Source organism: Hermetia illucens, chromosome 5 (genome assembly GCF_905115235.1).
Source record: "Hermetia illucens chromosome 5, iHerIll2.2.curated.20191125, whole genome shotgun sequence".
Taxonomy (NCBI): domain Eukaryota; kingdom Metazoa; phylum Arthropoda; class Insecta; order Diptera; family Stratiomyidae; genus Hermetia; species Hermetia illucens.
The window spans coordinates 64117221-64139197 of NC_051853.1; the positions used below are offsets into that span (position 1 = coordinate 64117221).

The 21977-nt window shown below is 39.9% G+C and overlaps 1 protein-coding gene across 2 annotated transcripts in view; it reads left to right on the forward strand.

Annotated features, from left to right (window-relative positions):
• LOC119656546 (ras-related protein Ral-a) overlaps window positions 1–21977 on the forward strand; it is a 91343-nt gene that overhangs the window by 56913 nt on the left and 12453 nt on the right. For both annotated transcript variants that reach the window (XM_038062908.1, XM_038062909.1), the window contains exon 2: window positions 15379–15603. In XM_038062908.1, coding sequence (XP_037918836.1) covers window positions 15451–15603 — 153 coding nt within the window. In that variant the 5' untranslated portion in view covers window positions 15379–15450. The remainder of the gene's footprint in view (window positions 1–15378; window positions 15604–21977) is intronic.

A 21977-nucleotide genomic window follows, 5' to 3' on the forward strand; every position in this document is an offset into this window, starting at 1 on the left:
GAGGTGTGTTCAGAAGCTAGGCTAAATCTTTCAGACCAATTTGCCTAACATCGTTCGTACTCAAAACGCTGGAAAAGGTCATAGACAACTATATTAGAACCAACGTTCTAAAGCGTAATCCTCTACATCACTGTCAGCACGCTTACCGGGCAGGACGGTCAACTGAAACTGCTCTTTATCAGCTGACAGAGGTACTACGGGATGCCATGGAAACAAAAGAAATTGCACTGTGCGCATTTTTGGATATCGAAGGAGCATTCGACAACACATCGCACACAGAGATACAAGATGCCCTGAGCCGCAAAGGAGTAGGAAACACCCTGGCATTCTGGATGGGCAAAATGCTAGAAAGCAGACAAATAGAGGCACCGACAGGTACAAATTCTATTATCACGAACACCACTCAAGGCTGTCCACAGGGTGGGGTATTATCGCCGTTGATGTGGAGTATGGTAGTGGATGAACTCCTGGTCGTGTTAACAAATACTGGAATACAAGTCCAGGGTTACGCAGACTACAGCTTGATCACCTGAGAGCCATAACATTACAGGATATGGAGGTGAAACGAGAAACAGAGGTCAAATATTTGGGAATTACGCTAGACCAAAAATTACTCTGGAAGACACATGTCGGAAAGCCACGAGGGCTCTGATGACTTGCAGATCCATAGCAGGAAAAAAATGGAGTTGCAGCCCGAAGATACTACTTTGGATATATACTGCAAATGGAGCAGTAATCTGGGCAGAAAGAACCGAACTCAGCACACAAGCCAGGGAATTACAAAGACTGGCTTGCGTGTGTATCAGTGGGGAATTGAGGACATGCCCAACGGAACCCCCAACCGAATTACTGATACCACGGGATAACATGACAACGAGGTTTCACTTCGATTAGAAGTTTGAAACACGTTGGAGTAACAAGGCAAATTGGGGGAGCGTGGCTGCGACATACGGCTTAAACTAGCAACTGATTACTTGGTACACTGACGGATCCCTCACAACAGCGGGAGCGGGTGCCGGTGTCATTGGTCCAAGGAAAATGTACTTTGAGCCAATGGGCGGGTACACTAGCATATTCCAGGCGGAAATATACGCCATAGACAAATGTGCCTCCTTTAATCTGGAAAGGGACTATAGAGGGCAGAACATAGCTATTCTCACCGATAGCCAAGCCGCGATCAAGGCACTTCGGTCCAACCAGGTGAACTCTAAACTGGTATGGGAATGCCTTGAGAGACTGAATACACTCGGCTCGTCCAACAAGGTCTGGATACTTTGGGTTCCAGGCCATGCTGGGTTGGAAGGCAACGAGGCAGTGGACGAACTAGCCAAGAAGGGAGCAGGGACGCCTTTACACGGGCCAGAACCCTTCTGTGGAATCAGAAACGGTTTCATGGCTACGAATCTAAGAAATGAAGAGGAACGGTTGAAGGAACTATACTAGGCGGGTCTATCGGGGATGGAGCAGTCCAGGGTGCTTATCGGGGAATACGAACCCATACGCACAAAGGATTGCTTAAACCTCACCAAAAAGAACCTCCGAATCATAGTTGGAATTCTCACTGGTCATTGTCGGTTGAACTATCACCTAGGGAAGCTAGGGATATCTACGGACACTGCCTGCAGTTTTTGTGAGGAGAAGGACGAAACCTCTATACACGTCCTAGGACAGTGTCGGGCACTTGTGCAAAGTTAGTCGAAGCATCTGGGACAACACTTAATACCAGATGCAAGGCTGAAAGATCTAGAAGTAGGGAACATACTAAAGTTCCTAACGGTTATAGGCCTGCTTGGGATACTATGATCAATAGGTACACTATAATCAGTAAAAGGGGCACAATAGTTCTTCAAGGACGCGGTGCGACTTTCCCTTGACAGAATAATAATAATATTAGAGAAATAAGGAAAAACTGGGGGCAAAACGTTTGCAGGTATTTTCTCGATAGTATGCCAGTAAGAATTAAGGTTTCATTGGACGCAAAAGTGGATACAGGAGGTATTGATGATGATCCCAATAGTTAAATTCAGAAAACCGATTGCGCTAGATTGCCTCTAGGTGATAATAAAAATGAAATAAAATGCAATATAAGTTAGTTTATATCTATGTTTTTTATGAATTAATTAAATAAAACTAATGTTAGTCTAGATAGCATTGAATTAATTTATGACTTTGGGAGATTACCATAATTTTTCCGCCATTCGTCCTGCAGAGCGACTTTCAAATTCTTAACAGTCGGAAACTGACGTCTATTTTTGAAAACCTGTGCTGATAGTACACTCCATAAATGTTCGATTGGATGCAAGTGTGGACTTTTATATTTCTGGATTTAAAAAAAATCAATAGCTTAATGATCGGCCACAGAAAATTGGAGCTATCTCCACAAATTGCATCAGCATATCCTATAAACACATTGCGCAATAGTTCTACGTACATGTTGGCGTCCATATTGTATGATAAAAGGTACAGCAATGATTGTCCATTATATCGAAATACAGCTTAAACCATTACTGATTCTCTACTAAAATTGTGGGATGACGATGTTTACTGAATAGGCCAAGGTGAAAACTCAACTAAGTTTTCTGACCTATATGCAAAGATTTTGGTTAAAGTAAACCCCTAAATAGTAATGGTTTATTCGGCAATTTTCTCGAAAAAGCTTCAACGATTTTGCTTAAATTTGTGGTATTAATTTTTAGATACATTGTCCACGAAAATGTGTGGAAATCAAAAGGACAGAAAAGAGCAGAGTCAGTGGGACCGGGAAAAATTATAAATTGTCTCAAGCTTCACCCTTCGTCGTTCGTTTGAAGGTTATTGTATCGTATATAGATTTCACATGCTCTACCCATTACAGTTTGCGAAGTACGATTGGAATGAATACAGCCGGGTACTCAAAGATTTACAATTCCGCGTTGTACCTGATTCTTCAGCCTAATCCCTTCCGTTTTACACGAAGTATGATTCGGAGCTCAAAGATGTTAATTGCGTTTTCAGACAGGTCCTATGATAATCCTGTATATGTGATTTCTTCCTGTGTACTTTTTAAGAATTAAGATCTGTCACACACACTTTCATTCAAAACGGCTACACTGACTCAAACGAACCTTCGTAGACATATGAAAACTAAGAAATCCTGCGCATACGGCGAGTGACATAAATTTGCGTGAATTTTAAAGGGAGACTCCGAATCCCCGCAAATTCTAATGTAAACTTTTTTCCTCAAATTTACACTCCAATGTGTGAGGTGTCACATAAAATACCTCAATTACTACTTTCATAAGCATATTTTAGTTTCAACGTAAATTGTAAAGTGGGCGAGCAATGCACTTGTATCAAATCTAGGCCTTAAAATACATCCCATTTCGATATCTGGTCCAATAATTTCAATAATAGTATATTACCAATTTTCTGAAATTGACCAGAAAACCTCCCTTAAGTTCATTCTAGGAATGGAAAGTTTCGTGGAAATCTGGCTATTAGTATCAAAGTTGTAGCAGTAAAATTTATTTCACAGAATTATTGTCATATGGGGTATCAAATGAAAATGGAGTCCACCAAGGAAGAAATTGGTCATATTTTACGTTTTTACTGCCTAAGAGGTAAAAATGCAACGAAGGCGGCCGAAAAAATTTGTGAAGTTTATGGGCCCGATACTGTAACGATTCGCATAGCCCAGCGTTGGTTCGATCGATTTCGTTCTGGCGTAGGGGATATCGAAGGTACACCTCGTACTAGTAGGCCAATCGTCGAAATCATCCAAGTAGATCGGCACGTGCGCATTCGCTCGATTGGCCAGGAACTGGGTATAGACCATAAAACCGTTTGGAACCACTTGCAGAAGATTGGATTCCAAAAAAAAACTGGATGTTTGGGTGCCACACGAGTTGACACAAAAAAATCTCTTGGACCGAATCAACTCCGGCGATGCACTGCTGAAATGGAACGAATTCGACCCATTTTCGAAGCGGATGGTGACTAGTGACGAAGCGCGGCGAGCGGCCCAAACCATCGCTAAGCCCGGATTGACGGCCAGGAAGGTTTTGCTGTGTGTTTGGTAGGATTGAAAGGGAATCATCCAATTCTGTCTTCTACTGTGAGCAACTCGACCGTTTGAAGCAGCCAGAATTGGTCAATAGGAATGGTGTTGTGTTCCACCAGGACAACGCTCGGCCTCACACATCTTTGATGACTCGCCAGGAGGTACGGGAGCTCGGATGGGATGTCCTATCGCATCCACCGTATAGTCCGGACTTGGCACCAAGTGATTACCATCTCTTCCGGTCCATACAAAACGCTCTTGGTGCTACTAAGTTGGTCTGAAAAAAAAGGCTTACGAAAACTGCCTGTCTGAGCTTTTTGCAAATAAGGAAGTGGAGTTTTATAAGAGGGGGATAATGGAGTTGCCTTCAAAATGGCAACAAGTTTGCGAACAAAACGGCGCATATTTGACTTAAATCGGATAATTCTAAGTATGTTAAATAAAGCGTCAAATTTCGATCACAAATACGACCTTTCTTTTTCCCCAACCCAATATATATAATAATAATAATAATCGTTGGTGCAACAATCCAATTGGATGGATATGTTTAAAGCACTTCATTAAAGACCTTAACGGTACACTACAGGATTACAGTCCGCTATTACAGTCCCCTATAGGAGACAATGTGGTCAGCATTGCGCTCGCCCGAGATTATTACCCTGATTTGACTGAGGTACTCATTCACAGCTGAGCCGACCGGTATCTGACGCCAAATTACGGTACAAATTCCACTGCTACCAGTGAGATTTGAACCGCGACCTTCCGTACGACAGCCTTGTGCTCTAACCACACAGCTATCCGGGCACTAATAAATATATATATACGCAGGAGCAAAAAATTCCTGGCAAATGCTTTTGGTTACGCTGCTCTCAGTGCAGAGTTGAGGTGGTGTTTGATATATTCCCTCTGCTCTGAAGGAAAGCATTGGTGTTTCATCTAAAGTTAGATCATGGATCAAAAGAAGTGGAAGACCGTTTATTCTTAGTTGGTCCAGTTTGCCATCAAGTGGGTTCGGATTAAGGATACCCTTAATCCTGGAACAATCTGCGTGCTTGAATTAAGCTTAATATTAACTTGACGACTTTGGGGACTTCGATCTTCAGCAAGGTGTGCTGTCGAAGCATCTAATTCAAAATAGTATTCCCTACAAGTTTTTTGGAATTGGATATCTATGGTAGAGCCAAATGGAACAGCCAAAATCTGAGCGATTAGTGGTGAATTCTAAATTTTCGTTTCTGAAATCAGAAGCCGATAAGACAACCGGCAGGTGGGATTCCATCTGGCAATTAGATGTAAGGTTTCTAGGAACAACAAGTGAATTGAAATTAATTTAATTGAAACAATTAAATCTTGCAGGGATGTTCTAAAATAGTTAATCAGGAAATTGTGGAGATAGGAGTGGCTGATTCTTAGTTCGAATGTTAGGATGGTCCAGCTGAAGTTCTTGTAGCATCGTTGGTGGTTAGCCAATGGTGCAGCTTGCGCTGTGTGGGTCTTCCATTAGAAGAAAATAAGAGGCTTCCTCGGGCAGAGGGCGATACAACGATTATAGCGGCCATACACTTTTTCGATGCCATTTTTATAGTACGATTTGTCTTTAGCCTCAAAATAGACCTCTGTTTCGGTGATTACCTCTCCATCGGCGTTAAGTTTCTTTTCAGCGAGCGTTCTCTTGAGGTCTGAGAACAGGAAAATGTCGAGACTGCCAAATCTGGAGAATACGATTGATTCGGAAGCAATTTGAAGCTAAATTCATGTAATTTTGCCGTCGTTTTCATTGATTTGTGACACGGTGAATTGTTTTGATGACACACCGTTTTCTTTTTCTTCAAATGGGATCGTTTTCTGCGATTACATCCTGCAAACGCTCGAATAACGCTATGTAATAGTGCTGTTGATGGTTTTTTTCCTTCTGAAGATAGTTGATGAATATTATACCATGCGCATCCCAAAATACGGGTTTTTATGTAGAGCTTCAAACACTGCTCAGAATCGTCAACCCGTAGTTGTTTTTGGTCGATTGAAATTCGCACGACACCCACTTTGAACAGAGCTTTGCTATACCCAAACTTTTATGGAAGATATGTCTAACACGTTCCTTTAATATCTTTGGAGCCTCAGCTATCTGGATCAATTTCACTTTGCGCTCATCCAAAATTATTTTGGGGATTTTTTGATGTTTTCGTCGGTAACAGTCTTTTTGGGGCGTCTACTGCGTGCATCGTTCTCGGTGCTTATTTCGCCTCGTTCAAACTTAGCAAACCATTTATCAATGGTTGCTTTTCCTGGTTCAAAGTTCGAATAATGTTTATCAGTATTTTTTTCGCCAAAAAGCAATACTTTATTAACACATGAAATTCCTTTTTATCCAATTTCTTCGAACTATCAAAAGTTGTTTCACTCAAAATGTTCTAACCCATAAAATAATAGTCGGACAACTGTCAAATTTGTACGTGTGTCTTTTGAAGGTTAGGATTAACTAAATATCGTATGGATTTAACATTAGTAGCGCCATCTGTATGTTAGCATACAAACTTTTCAGCATCTATAGTGGAAATGTTTCATCTAAAACACGAAAATGATGTCATAGTCGGAGTTCTGAAAATGAAGTAGTGGATTACTTGTTGAAATTGTCTTGCTGCGATTAAGTTGGTAATGAACTTTTAAAGTAATTTGTCATAAGGCCTCCTCCCGGAGGGAGGCGAGCTTTTTGGACTGTTGCTATCAGATTCCATGTATATACCATGGAATACATTTTGGTTCATGGCAGTTGTAATACCCGCACAATACACTTTCCACTTTAACATTCACCACAAAAAAATCTCTCAATTTCTCCAGATATTCCACTTTTTCCTTTCCTCTGAATTCAAAAAGGCGTCATACCAACATCCTTGACCCTCATAAAAATCGTATATGCATACAAAATGTTACCACTGATGGTGTCATATGGATCGTTCAAATTCCAGGCGGATTTGAGTTTTCTGTGCTAACTTTTTATCTAACTTGGCTGGGCGATGAAATGTTCTTCCAAGGATTGTATATTCATGGGAATTTCGCGGCTGTCCATGTAATGCTTGTTTCATTATAACAATTTTGTCGCCTTCGATTAGGATTCCGTCACATGTGCCAGTATGAATAAATAGATATCCTTGCATTTGACGTGGGCCATGGGCATTCGTTTTGTGATTTCATGTAGAAGAATACTTACTGCGGGTGTCTTTTTTCCTTGACTAATCGTCGGGACTAACGTTGGCATTGAGTATCGATATGAGAAAACACTTATGTTCTGAAGTTACGCACTCTTAGGCAGTTATGTCCGATTGCCATGCAGAGGAATTTCATGTCACTAAACATTTCCTGTAAAATTTTCCGGGCAAAGGGAACATCTTGGTCCTATAGTTTGACCATAGCCTTTGTAGTTTTATAGTTATGATTCTACAATCCTCCTCCTCCTTTTCTTCTTCCTTTAGTCGATTGGTTATCTTTCATAGTTCCTCCACTAGGTTTGATCAATTTCGTTGACGCTGACAGGTTAGTCAACTGTTACTTCTTCTCGACTGCACCTAACTAATTAATCTTTCGTTTCAAAAGCTGGAACGAAGCTTCGAGCAACAGGTGTGGTGGAGAAACCATTGTCGGTTGGACACCGTTGAGGCATACATTTCCTTAGCCCAAATGTCTAAAACATTTTAAGTCTGTTTCTTAATATCATTCATTGATCGTCATGGTATATTACAACTTGGCCTGAGGTCACGAGTGCCATTGGTTGATTAACCAGTAGGCGCCAATTGAAGGTGACAGGTCGATTTTTTTTACAGAATGCTCAGAATTCCTCACATTATAGAGAACGCGTGGAATAAAAGTGAATTCTGAGGAAAAAGTGTAGTGAAATTATTGGTTAAGTCAAAAGGTTTACATGTTTTCCATTTCAATCGGGAATTGTCAGATATTGGATAGAATGATAATGACTTTCCATTTTTTCACTTTCATATCTCCGCATAATATTATCATAAATATCGAGTTTTAAACAATACAATACTGAAAACGCATATGTTTGCATGTATTTCCATAATATTTATCTGTATCTACAACTGAATCATTGGAGTTTCTTTTTCTTTATTGCACCTCTATCACGTATTTTTTCCTGGAACGCATTAACCCGAAAACTATCCAAAACTTTGCCCGAATCTCAATCAATGTAGGTCACATGCATTAGATAAATTGACATCGTTTTATGTAATGAACTGAATTTCTCTGTAGATGGATTGTCGCACTCTTTACACATGCAACCTTTCTTTTATCTTTATACAAATTTTAAATCTCATTGAGTAACTTGAGCATGAATGATTGAAAGAATGAGCGGAATAAGCACGAAGAAATAAAGCAACTTTTTTATCCAGTCCATTGAACCGTCTTGTGTGAAAATAAAAATACAAAATTCCGGTATTCATCATTTAGTGTGTGTTGCCTGATTTTTCTGGGGCTGACCTAGACTTTCAAAATTCAGTAGAAAATAAAAATAGATTTCGGATACAATGGAAAGTAATTTGGAATGCAATTTATATTTTCATATTAAAAATTATATGCAAAGAGGTATGAGGCATGCGAAACATTTTGTTGTTAAATATTTATATTGTATATACTCGAATTTCGAATGGGACTCTCACACAAAGATATATTTTGTATCTCGATTTTGGAGGGATTTGAAAAAATTCAAAATCATTAGAAAACTTATAGAAATTGTAAATAAATTTCCCAAACTTCAAACAATTTCGACCAATAAAATTCCCAAAAATTTCGCTCTGCCATAACTTCAGTAGGTGTTGATTCAGCCATCGTTAATCCCAAGTGACTGTTTTATAGGCAACATTAACTATCTCGAATTTACGATATGGTCGTGGCGGTTTTTATGTATTATATGTGGCAGCATTCATGCGATTCGTACGACACTTTATAGAAGTGAAATTGGAACACCCACGTTTGCTCATTTGGGGCTGTGTTCGTATGCTTGCAGAAAAAGGCTGGTGAATTATACATAGGAAGTATTTGTTAGAGGTGTATGCCTTCCGCTTAAATTAAACGAAATTTAATGGAAAATGGAGAAAAATATTTGCTTGGAAATTTTCCAGGGGCCAATTTATTTGAAATGTTATTTGGTTGACTTGAAAAGAATATGTGTTTTCTTGAGGATTGATTTCTTTCTCTAAAGAGAGCTGCAAATTTTAGAATTTAGTTTATTTTATTTTTGCAGCTGTTTTATACGAGCGCATTTTTGTAGATGAAACATTGTATTTGATAAACGAAAAAGGGAATCAATAATATTCTCATTTTCACTACGGAATCTTTGGCAGATGTCCTAGAAATATTAGAAGTGAGCACGTATCACAGCAGAGCAAGTGGTTTGATGTCGCTGGCCACTTCCGTTGGCACAAAAATAGAACAGATATTTGATCGTATAAGAGATCAGATCCCACACATTTATTTACAGTATTGCATCCATGCAGACTAAATCAACTTTGCCGGTTGTATCTATTTTAAGGGGGGGGGGGATTCGTCATGGATATTCTCCTATAATATAGGTTGTGCAGTGTCACATGGAGGCATCGCTTTCCTCATCCTTTTGTGAGCTGTGTTCAGTTATTCACTGGTCTTCCTAGTTAAGTTAGTTGCTGTTGGTTGGTGTGTTGTCATTTATGGTAATCTCCTTTTTTCCCAATTCGATATTCCTGCCATCGCTCCATTTGAGGCCTCGTCTTCTTTTTCTATTATAAATATTGCCCTTATAGACTTTCCGGGCTGGATCATCCTCATCCATACGAATTAAGGGGTCATCCTGTGTGTTGCATCCGCGGAATCGAACTTTTTTTTGCCATCAAGTGTATCTAGATATAGTGTACAATATCTCGGCAAAGTGATTTTTTGATATTCGGAAATTATAGTGTTAAACACGTAATAAGTCACATGCCTGATTTATGTCGACCGCCGTAATAAAGCTCGTATTTATCAGTTCGAATGACGTTCGAATAATTTCACTAAAAAGATGAGAATTGAAGCCAAGGCTGTACATGTGTTTCTTGAAGAAACCTAAGGTTTATGGGTTGGAAAAATTACTATGAACGCTCAAGATATCAATGAGTCTATTTCGTATTTGTATCTTTATCCAATTCATCACAAAAAATTTCTAAAAAATGCGAAAAAAACGGCCTTCACAGGGGATGACCCCCTTAAGTGATTCGTCCACCACAACCTGTTGAGCCGGATTTTATCCGCAACCAAACGGTTGTGGTACCGCCCATAGATTTCGTCGTTATGTAGGCCACGCAATCGTCCATCCTCATATAGAGGGTCAAAAATTCTTCGGAGGGTTTTTCTCTGGAACGTGGCCAAGAGTTCGTATTTTTTTTTTTGCTAAGAACCGAAGGTTCCGAGGGATACATAAGGACTGGTAAGATCATAGTCTTGTACAGTAAGAGCTTTGACCCTTTGAACTGCCACTATCGCTCCATACCGCAAGCCTCCAAGCAATACGCCACCATCCACTTTCACTTTCTCCAGGGCCAGGTTAAAGAGGACGCATGATACCCTTGTCGTAGACCGTTGTTGATGTCGAATGGTCTTGAGAGTGATCCTGCTGCTTTTTTCTGGCCTCGCACATTGGTCAGGGTCAGCCTAGTCAGTCTTATCAATTTCGTCGGGATAACGAATTCTCTCATGCCCGTGTACAGTTTTATCCTGGCTATGCTGTCATAGGCGGCTTTAAAGTCAATGAAGGGATGGTGCAACTGATGTCCATATTCCAACAGTTTTCCCATCACTTGCCGCTGAGAGAAAATCTGATTTGTTGTTGATTTGCCTGGAATGAAGCCTCTTTGGCATGGCCCAATGATGTTCTGGGCGTATTGGGTTATCCGGCCTAGCAAGATACTGGAGAATATCTTATAGATGGTACTCAGCAACGTGATACCTCTACAATTGTTGCACTGCGTGATATCTCCCTTTTTATGTACAATATGAAAAGAAAAAATCGTAAAAAGTTCCAAAAACCTAATTTGCGGAAAAATTCGTGAAGCGAGTCTGTGAAACTAGGATGTTGGTGGATAAACCAGCCGGTGTGGTCAGCCAAAAGCATTGCTGTTCTTGTTGAAAGTGTGCGTGAATAACCATCAACTTGTCATCGTTCTCAATAATTGGACATCTCACTTTGATGCGGATTTTGCGTATAGGAGGGAGGTCGTTTGGCGGAGGGTGGCGAATTTGACCGAAAAATCAACTTTTCGGACGAAGCGAATAAACAAAACTGTCATTTCTAGGGTACAGGAAATCCGCACGTCATCGAAGAAAAGCCAATGCACCCACAAGAATTGTCTATTTGGTGCCGATTTTGGTCTAGTGGCATCATCAGCCCATTTTACTTTGAAAATGAAGAGGGATTCGCCGTTCTTTGAGAATGCAACATTACTCGGTATGCGGTATTCTTTCATTCCGTTGCTAGCTTACATTCATTGTCGAACCAGCCGTTCCGACTTTTCTTATTACTGGGGCCAAGTATTTTTGTGGCCGTATCAATGATAATGTTCTTCAGGTGATTGTGAAGATCATTTGTCGATGCTTCATCTCCGGGATCTCTGTTGACTGCGGTTATTGCGGCATCCATTTCCCCCGTATAGGTGTTACGGAGGGCTGTGCTGTGGATGGTTTCAGTGTTAACTCTCACCTGATTGTTAGAGGGGTTTTTAGGTGTTGTTATTCGAGCCCGGAACATCATACCAACGAGATAGTGATCCGAGTCTATATTGGCCCCCTATATGTTCTGACATTTATCAAGATTGAGAGGTGGTGGCGTTCGATCAATACGCGGTCAATTTGGTTGAAAGTCGCCTCGTCTGGAGAGGCACACGTTTGTTTGTGGACCGCTTTCCGCGCAAACCAGGTAATTCCAATAACCACTTTATGTCGCACTGCTAATTGAATAATCCGCAGTCCGTGATCATTGGTTTTCATCGGAGTAGTCGCTATCGCTTATCTGTTGTTTCTGTTGTGCGATTGAAGGTGGTTGAAATAAATCATCCTCTTATTTTCATACGCGCCTCACGATCTGACGTCGCGATTGTCATCAATTATATAAAAATTGTGGTGGTCTGATCGATTGGAACATTCATCCATTTTCATCAGATAGAATTCTGATTTTGGTCGAGATAAACTCCTAACAGTGCTTGCACCTCAGGCGCGACTTTTTAGCTTTTGCTAGACCACTTCTTTTGGGGGATCACTTCACGGACTTTGAAGGTTGAGAGCTTTGGAACCAACGAGTTATCTGAGGATCAGCCCGTCGATCTCATTGCCTCGAGTTCGAATCCTGGTTCGTCATGGATGTTTGTTGTACCGCTATTGCAGGGTTAACACTTAGCCAATGTTAAATGTAATGATAATGAAATTTTAAAAAAAGGAGTGAAAAATTATAAATACAAAAAAGTGAGTAACTGCCTTATACTCAACATTGCACCTGGTACAATCTAATAAATAAATAGTATGGCCAAAAGTTTTGTAAGCACCTCAGCGAAAAGAATAAAACGAAACACAATGAAGATTATATATTTGGCAAGCAGAGATAAAAAAATCAGAGTATGACATTTACGAAGTCGCTCCGGCCAACCCAGGAATAATGATTCAGGCCTGAACTGCCATTAGTCTAGCTAGGCCTGAGTTGTTCGAGCCTTATGTGCTGAGGCGGAGTCTTGCTGGAAGATCTACTTCTTCCCTTTGAACGTTTTCGTATTTACGGGGTTAACCATTTTCTCCAACATTTTCAAGGTCTTGTGTAAAACAAAACTTTATTAAAATCGGTTTACGGTATATCTGTTCGTCTGTCTGTCCCACGCACTTTTCTCAGAAATGGTTGTATAGATTGGCACAAAATTTAGTGGGAAGGTCGCCCACGCATGCAGTGAGTTACGCCGTTCTCGGCGGAATTTAAGGGGGGACTTTGAGTGCCAGTATGAAGGTCGGTGTTTTTGCTCTTTTTCTCACAAAAATGAACATCGATCGCCATTTGCTTCCACGATCCTTTTATTTATTGAATATTGAACATTTTCTCAGCCGTGAAGAGAATATCGCGGTAGACGCCGCTTTCATTCAATTGGAACAACTCTTTACCTCTCTTGTTTGCAAAACAAAACTTTATTAAAATCGGTTTAATGTCTGTCTGTCTCTTTGTCCCTCTGTCACATGCACTTTTCTCAGAAAGGGCTATACCCATTGATACGAAATTTGATGAGAAGATGGGAACTGTGAGCGCCCAGGCATGCAGTAAGTGATATCTTTCTATGAGATTAAGTGGGGATCATATATCTAAAAGGGGGGTGTCCATTTTTTTTCACCGAATATAGTCATGTTGGGTATAAAATGAAAGGTCTTGATTAGTACTTTTTGCTGCCGGTCTTAGTTTTGGCATTTGTTGGAAAGATGAGGAGTGAAAGGGGTTGAAAGTGATAATTTCTTTAACGGACTCATTCTCAGAAACTATCCAACGGGAAAACTTGAAAAAAAATCATGAAGCCGCCCCTATACGGTGTCCAGGCCTCAAAATACTGTCCATATAGATATATGTTCAAAATAAATTAATCATGGTATATTACTACCTTTTTGGGGGATTCGATTTCGGCCGATCAGACACTTCGTTTGTTTCTTTGTACCTTGACACTATATTATTCTTTCCCGTTATAGCCGCCTAATAATTTAGAGTGAGTACGCTTTCCTTTAGCAGTGTTGTAATTTTCCAGGCTCTATTTCTCTCTCGCAGAGCTTTTTTGGCTTTCTTTATAAATATGGGGCAAATCATGACAGAAACGGCACACAAGATCAGGTAAAGACATTAACATTCCCGAGAATAATAATTTGTCGCAGTTATTCTGTGCCATGTCGAATTATGTCTGCTCATATATTATCTGACACTATATCGGAACTGATCCAATCAGACAGAGAAATTCCGACATATTTTGCTAGAGCCGCGGCGTGTTGGAAAAGTCATTACGTTTTCCGTCACATAATATAAATACACTAATAATTTGTATCAGAAATTTTTTTCCACATCTGTTTTTCTTTTTTTTTTTTAAAGTAGAACTTTCAATATGATTACGATGAGGTTTGCAGATGAACACATCCCGAGCAGATAAAAAAGAGTTCCCAGGGTTAAGACATAAATGATTAAAAGAAAATATCCTTAGATTAACCCGAATAGCCCTAAGGTTCCTGCTGCGGTATAGAAAAACAAAAATTATATCAACGCTGGCATTTTATACTACATCACCTTGATTCGAAATTTGGATCGAATCAATCAATCAATTAATGGCGCCTATAAAGTCTGGCCGATTTTTGAAACATTGAACTGAAGTATCTTTTCATCTTAAATTCCTTTTTGATTTTACCCAACGAAAGTTTCTATTATAGGTGCTCAATAAAACAAAACATTCTTTGAGCTTCGGATCCAATTTATCAATTACTCTAAATCGTTTTGGTTAGCTTTATGGGTGAATCCATTTGTATCTTTTATGCTTCCCACATCTTATCCAGGCCAATTCCATAGAAAAATATAATTATAACTTCACTGGGAGCATCAAATTCCAAAGAATTTACTATACTATAATTTACACACATGGAAAGTTAAGTGAACCGAAAAAATTAAATTACATACGTTATCCAACCACATTATCAATCTCTTTTGTGCGGGATCCAGAGAGATGTAATCTAAAAATAATATGTGGTATTCCGATTTCAGCACCAAAATATCGATTTGAGAGTATAAACGAACGGAAATTATTTTGGAAAAATGATACAATAGGAATAGGAATGGATATCTAAAAATAATGTGGTCTTGCTATGCATGCTGGATTTGAAGAGTGCCTTTTTCTCCTTGTTAATTTCATGGTGCTTTGTTGGTGGGAATTTTGATGAACTCGCGGAGAAATCTGCAAACGCTCCCAATTGCTGTAGACATCTTATGAAATTCGATCTAAAGATATTGATTGATACTTTACGTATTCTGTTATGTCACATCAATTCGATACTTCCAGATATAAAAAGGTAGTAAAAAAGTAAAATCAAAGGAGTCTTTTGGCACTTTGTGAGCAATCTCTGCAATCAGGCTAATGGCATATCCGATTCAGTCGACTCAGCTGAACTTTTTTGGATGTTCGTCTAACAGACTGCTTTACAGTTCTTTGGACCGTTTCCATCTGAGTTAATTAAATCCAATGCGATATATGTATAAAAAAATATATTCAGAATGCCTCACCTAATTGGTATTTATGTAATTAATTTTTTATTCTGTTTATACTTTTCAGACTGTTTCAATCGTGGATTGATAACGAGAGTAACGTTTCGCCAATAACGATACCACCATCACCTAAACGAGGATGAGTAAAAAACCGACAACGGGGCCAGCACTTCACAAAGTGATAATGGTCGGTAGTGGAGGCGTGGGCAAATCGGCGTTGACCTTGCAATTTATGTATGATGAATTCGTTGAAGATTACGAGCCCACAAAAGCCGATAGTTATCGAAAAAAGGTAAGCATTACACATTGTTCAGCCAGTGTTTTAGGTGTTTAGATAGCATAGACGTGAGTAAGAAACATTTCAGACAAAATCGCTAATTTCTCCTTGACTGGTTGGAATCATTCATGCTCGCCCCATGTGACTCACAGCCACTTTGCAGTCTTATCTTAATTGTATGAACGAATGATAAAATTTCACTTTTTGCTTCAGCTGACTGCTAATTGAATTGTTGAATATCTTGTGTTGTAGAAGCAAGACAACGTACAATAAATAATTATCTTTTATAGTAAAAGCAACAACAAAACGATTTAGTATGTTCGGGGAGATGAGGTAGAATGATACGCTCCTACTTCACGAAAATTCCTTCTTTACAACATTTCACCGCTTTCTTTATCAGTGCATTTCAAATTTCTTTCTTTCTCTGTCCAGAATTCATAATGAATGAAAAGAATAGAAAACAAAATGAAGCCAATTGTTCGCTAAATATAGTACCTCATGAACAACCAAGTTGCGATTCAGGAAGATTATATTTGTTGGACTGCCAGCTGCCTGTCACAAAATTTAATGGACAATGGAATTAGGTTGTGATTATGTAGATTAAATGGTTGATTTGATTTATAAATGGAGGTGCAAAGGTTTAACCGCTCCTTTCGGAGCTTTAATTATTTCCCTTTCTTTCACACGTTGGGAAATGTCTCTGCTCCCCATATTTGGATGTTGGACATATGCTTTTCTAGAAGTTTTATTTCCTGAATATCGTCTTTATCATTGCTCTCAAGGATGTCACTGAGCAACTAGCGCAGAATTTAAAGGGCTTCATTGGAATAACGAATTAAGCTGCTTTATAACATTGTTAATTCTTCTAGCTGACTTAGAGAAATCAATTGGCTAGACAAGTGTACATTTATATCCTCCTAGTGGTTTCTTCTTAAATTCCATATAAAATTAACACTGACAACCCTTTCGTGCTCCAAAAATTGGCGACCTTCTGAGTGATGTATGATTCATGTCTTTTCGGTACGATATAATTTGATTTAAGCTTAAGAGTGAATCCAATAACGACTTTGGAACAATTGAATTGATATTGATTTTGCTAGAAAGCAGTTTTTTGTCAGATCAGGCTCGTTGTTATTTCGGTCGATAGCTAAATAAGCTGAAATACCTTATTGAGCCCCAACTCCATACTGAGTAATAGAAATCAAGCGGTTCACAGTTTGTAAGTATAATACTTGGTATGAATAGAGTCAGAAAATTATTGGTCCATTTGGATTTGCGCATTCAAAATGCAATTTTATAGAGCATTGCAGTTGCTTCCCTTCGAATTAGTATCTCCGCTTTATTTAGACGTCAGTATATAAATGGCTGCCTGAGTTTTTTGCAAATGAGGAGGGGGGTTTTAGAAAGGGGGAAAATGAAGTTGCCTTCTAAATGGCAACAAGTTTGCGAACGAAACGGCGCATATTTGACTTAAATCGGATAATTCTTAGTATGTTAAATAAAGCGTCAAATTTCGATCACAAATACGACATTATTTTTCCCCAACCCAATAATAATATAGAACCTAGACCCTGCATAAAGGCTGTTTCGTGATTTTTTTATGTGGCTTCTGAGAATGGTCCCTAAAAGAATTGAATACTTTACAGCCCTCACACTCCTCACTTTTGAAGCAAAAGTGAGAACTGAGTCCATCTTTAGAGAGTACTAATCGAAACCTTTCATTTGATACGCCACATGACAATGAAAAAAAAAATTTCCGACCCCTCTTTTCCAAGTTGTTCCCGCCTCGCGGAATCGCATCAGATATCAGATTTTTGATGCTGTTTTACTCCACTTGCAGTGGGTAGCACTAAATCTTGCGAATATAAACGAATCTGGGATTTAGGGGCATCGAGTAAAATGTTTGAAGATTCAGACGCTCCTTCTCCATAATACGAACTTTTCCGCAAAAACCATGGTAGTTTTAACAGGGAGCATCCAGAAATTCAGCGTACTTAATTTTTGTAGGCTTAGAAAAAAATTAAGTAAATTACTTTTCAACACAGTCACCATTCATTTCGATGCAGGTGGCGAGGCGAAAAATCAATTTTTGTTGTCTTCTCGAAAAATTCTCCTAACAACTCCTTCACTCAGTTTTGTATGTCCCTTGGTTTCTTGTTGAAAATCTTTTTCCACCCAAGTGCATTATCACAGAAGTGAATAAAGTCAGGAGTATGCGGTGAGTGGTTCAAAACGTCCCATCCAAACGAGCTAAGAAGCTGCTTTTTGAGGTTGGCTGTGTAAGGTCTGAAATTGGCGTGTAGCGGGTAGACTCTCATTGTCAGCGTGCTTCTCCATTTATTCTGAGTAGCCCTTTTAATTTTTTTTTTCGAGTCTTACAGTATCTTGTCGCATTGATCATCTTCCCCTTTTTGGCTGAAATTATTATTTGGAATGTTTTGGCGGAAGATGAGATTGACTTTTCGTTTCAGGCGTGTAATGGGCAACCCCATAAACAGTTAAAAAGGTTAACTGGGGTTTTTTCCTTCACCAAGGGGTAGCGGATTTCTCACTTGGCGAGACATTGGATCGACATTTTTCGCAAGAGATCAAGAGTTTACAACATACTAACCTCTAATTGGTCTCACTTTGAACGGAAGGAGTTAGACTACACGACCGTGTTGCCTACGGCCATGAGAACTTCATTGCGCTTACTTTCTGGGCGTGATTTGACCTTAATCACAAAATTTCTAACATTTGTAGTATTTGTCGAAATTGATGTTATCCTCTTCAAAGTAATCTTCATTGACTGCGACACACTTACATATGCCAGCCCTTAATCGAATCTTCAGAAATATTTTTTATATTCGGTGTTTTGGATTTTCATGAAAACCATCTTGAATTTTTCTGGTCTCTTTCGTTCTTCTTAATGGTTTTTTCAGGCGACTGAACGAAAAGAAATCACAGGGAACACCATCAGGTGAATTTGAGTGGCTTTTAGATCAAGGTACCAAACCTTCGAGTTGTTTTCTCAGAAATTCCTTTGCTTTTTTTTAATTTTAACGCTTCAGTATTCACTGTCTCTTGTAATCTACAAAAACTGAGTATCACCTTTTTACTAATAAATCCTTATTGAAGCCCTAGCAGTAGTTAGGAAACACAGGCTAATTTTCCGATATTGTCGAAAGTATAATTTTTTATTCCTCAAATATCGGTATTTCAAGGATCAGTTATCCTTCTTCATCGGTGAATCTTAGTTTCTAAGATTTAGCCAACTTTTTACTGTGACTATCTGGTGAAAACCATTGAAAGCAACAGTGTCGGATTTTAATCCATTCAAATGGGGGTTTGAGTTACCCAAAGCTGGATGTTTGCAATCAACTTGTATGCCCGCCTCCATCTGAGAGCATTATCCCAACGTTTCCTTCACACCCTAACCCTTGTGGTCGTTCTCTCCTCTCGTCGCCGTTCTAGGCATTACGGTCTCCACGTCCCTTATTGACCTTGGCTTAATTGATGCACAGCCCTGCCTTCTTGCACCAGGTACTAATGATTCGTAGTCCAGTTTGGATTCTGTCACATAGGATATCCTTATATTTGCCCATGAATTAAAACAAGTCATCAGCGTAACCCTGGACCTGCATTCCAGTGGTTATTAGTACTTCTAGGAGATCGTCAATTACCATACTCCACATCAGTGGTGTCCCGTCCTTTGGACAACCTTGTTCATGAGAATGCCCATCTAGGAGGCCAGGATACTTCCCACTCCATTGCAGAGTAGGACGTCTTATATCTTTGTGCTCCTTTGATATCCAAAAACGCACACAGCGCTATTTGTTTAGTCTCTATGTTATCCCGTAGTACATCCATTAGCTGATAGGAGGCGGTTTCGATTGACCGCCCTGATCGGTAAGCGTGTTTATATGGATGTAGGGGATTGCTCATTAGAACGTTAGTTCTAAAATAGCTGTCTAAGACCATTTCCACCGTTTTGAGTACAAATTATGTTAGGCAAATTGGTCTGAAAGATTAAGGTTTAAAGAGATTTTTTTAACTTGTTTTCTGACTAGAGACTGTTTTCCTCGCTTCCATACCCTTGATATATATCCCAAGTTTATGCTGCTCCTTACCACCCTTAAGGCAGATCCTAAGATTTACTCCGGGTGATTCCAGCGGTTTAAAGGCTCCCACTATTCTAGCTTTTGGGCATATCTCTTTTGCTAGTTTCCAGTTTTCCTTTTTTCCCTTTTGTTTGTTGTCGATGTACTGAATATTAATATTTTCCGCCGTGGGGTATGAGAAATGAGTTCTGAGAAACAGATGTACCTTGCCCTCGTCATTCTCCAACAAATGTTCAATCTTTCTTCTTCAAACAAATGGAAGAACAAGAACAGTTTTCGAATCTCAGTTATCATTCTGGCTAGGTTCCTGTTCCACCAATGAACATCCCTATTGTATATTTCTAGCTTAATGTCAAGGATTTAGGAAGGTACATACCTCTTCGATTGGTGTTCGTGCTTCCCCAGATCTCATAGTGTTCGTTAGCATCGCAGCCGAGGAGAAGTGGTAGCGTCTTCCTCACGCAGAACTTCGCCAACAACTAATTCCATTGAATTCCGGGTGTTGTTTCTCGGGAAATATCCCGATGTTCGAGTTCTCCCTCGGCTTCCAGTGAGGGTTAGATAGCCACGAGGTGTCCAGTCAGGAACTCTGAAACACATATACAGTTTAAGTTTCGTTTAGAAATGATGCAAGTTCTTGGTGTTTCGCAAGAGGAAAACCAAGTTAGCTGCATGGTTCCTTCTTGCAGACCAGTGAATCTGCCCACGGTAGACCCCAGGCTCTTGAGCCAGCATTATCTTAATGTTAGCTTCGAAAATTGCCCTTATAGTCAATGCAGGTGCAATTTTTGTATGGTGGAGGTGGGTTATTTAATACCTGGCCATTGACTTTACTAGTGCTTTTCTGTTCTCCAATGTCGGAGTAACATCCTCCATATTCACTAAGCTGTCAGGCTGCAAGCGATTAGAACTGTCCACAGGTGCTGGGGATGATATACCTGGGGCACATATGGCGACAGTTTAAGTTCAAAAGCCGCAGCGGTTGAGCCAGAGAAGCTTCTGTCCCTGTCTAATCACTTAAAACATGGGAAGGTAAACTGTTGCAATGTGTGAACCTGATATATCGTACCCAGCACATATCGACAGTTCTGTTCCTTTGCAGCCTGGCAATTTGGTGATTATGGTCCTAAGCCACCCCGCTGTGTCCACCGTCGCGCAGTTTACCAGTATCAGATCTAGTCGAAAATAATGCCGGTGAACACGAGCTCCTTACTCCCTCCCTCCCGCATGTCCATAACAATGAGGTCTTCGATGATTTCCTGTTCCTCATGGGGGGAGTAAGTAGTGGAATGCACTTCGTCATATTAGCATAGCTAATGGCGGGTCTCCTGGCTCTTTCCTTCACTCCTGACTTACTCGGGATTATCTTCCTCTGGGGTTCGCGTTTGGGGTTCTTGGGAGTATTCTCCTCTTGTAGGCTGATCTCCGTTGTTTCCTTTTTCCTTGGCTCCGTAGTTGAAGGTTTACCAAGTTTCGGGCCTTCCTTCAAATAAGGCAGATACCATTTAGTGCCTGCACCATTGAGGCTTCTTTTCTTCCTGATGTCTGATATACTTTTGCTGGCCCGTGCTCTTTGAGCGGTGACTTTTGTCGGTTCCAATCTTTGCAGTGGCTCAATATTGATTTTGGTTTCACTGCTTAACTTTCCAACTTCAACCTTCTTGGGTGTAATCACCTGGTTCTCAGAACTGTGGAGATGTGCGTTCGTCTGATGGACCAATTTGTGTGAGGTACGATTTCTCGCGTGTTTGTTATTTTCTTTATTTTTGTTGATAGGAACCCCACGAATATGGGGGTTACGAGGTCCGCCGTGTCATAGCCCCGATAGCATGGTAAGGTCGAACTTATTTACTGAGACGATCAGGTATAAGTGATGCTCCATTCGAATACAATCAGTTACCCCCGACTGCAAACTATCCAATGGGCACGGTTCACATGACACCCTGGATTGGGGGAAATTCTTTTCGACTTCTTGGTCTGGATCCATAGAATTTTTTTAATAGTAGGGTTACAAGTCGTAGCTGTCACCACCCACTAACGGCCTTGGTAGACGAGAGGTTTGGCTCCTGGGAGGTGGGTTGACTCCCAGCTATATTCCGCATCAGTCTATATGGCAGTTCACTGCTTGACTTCTTGTTAACATTTGTAGGCCGTGATTTATAATATCGTGAGGTAACTATAAGTGGTGTTTCTAAACACACTATGCTATATGCAGATGGTGTCAGAGTGTGATTGCATTAACTGGAACACGCAGAATATAAAAAGGGTCTTCAGATTTTTACTTATTTA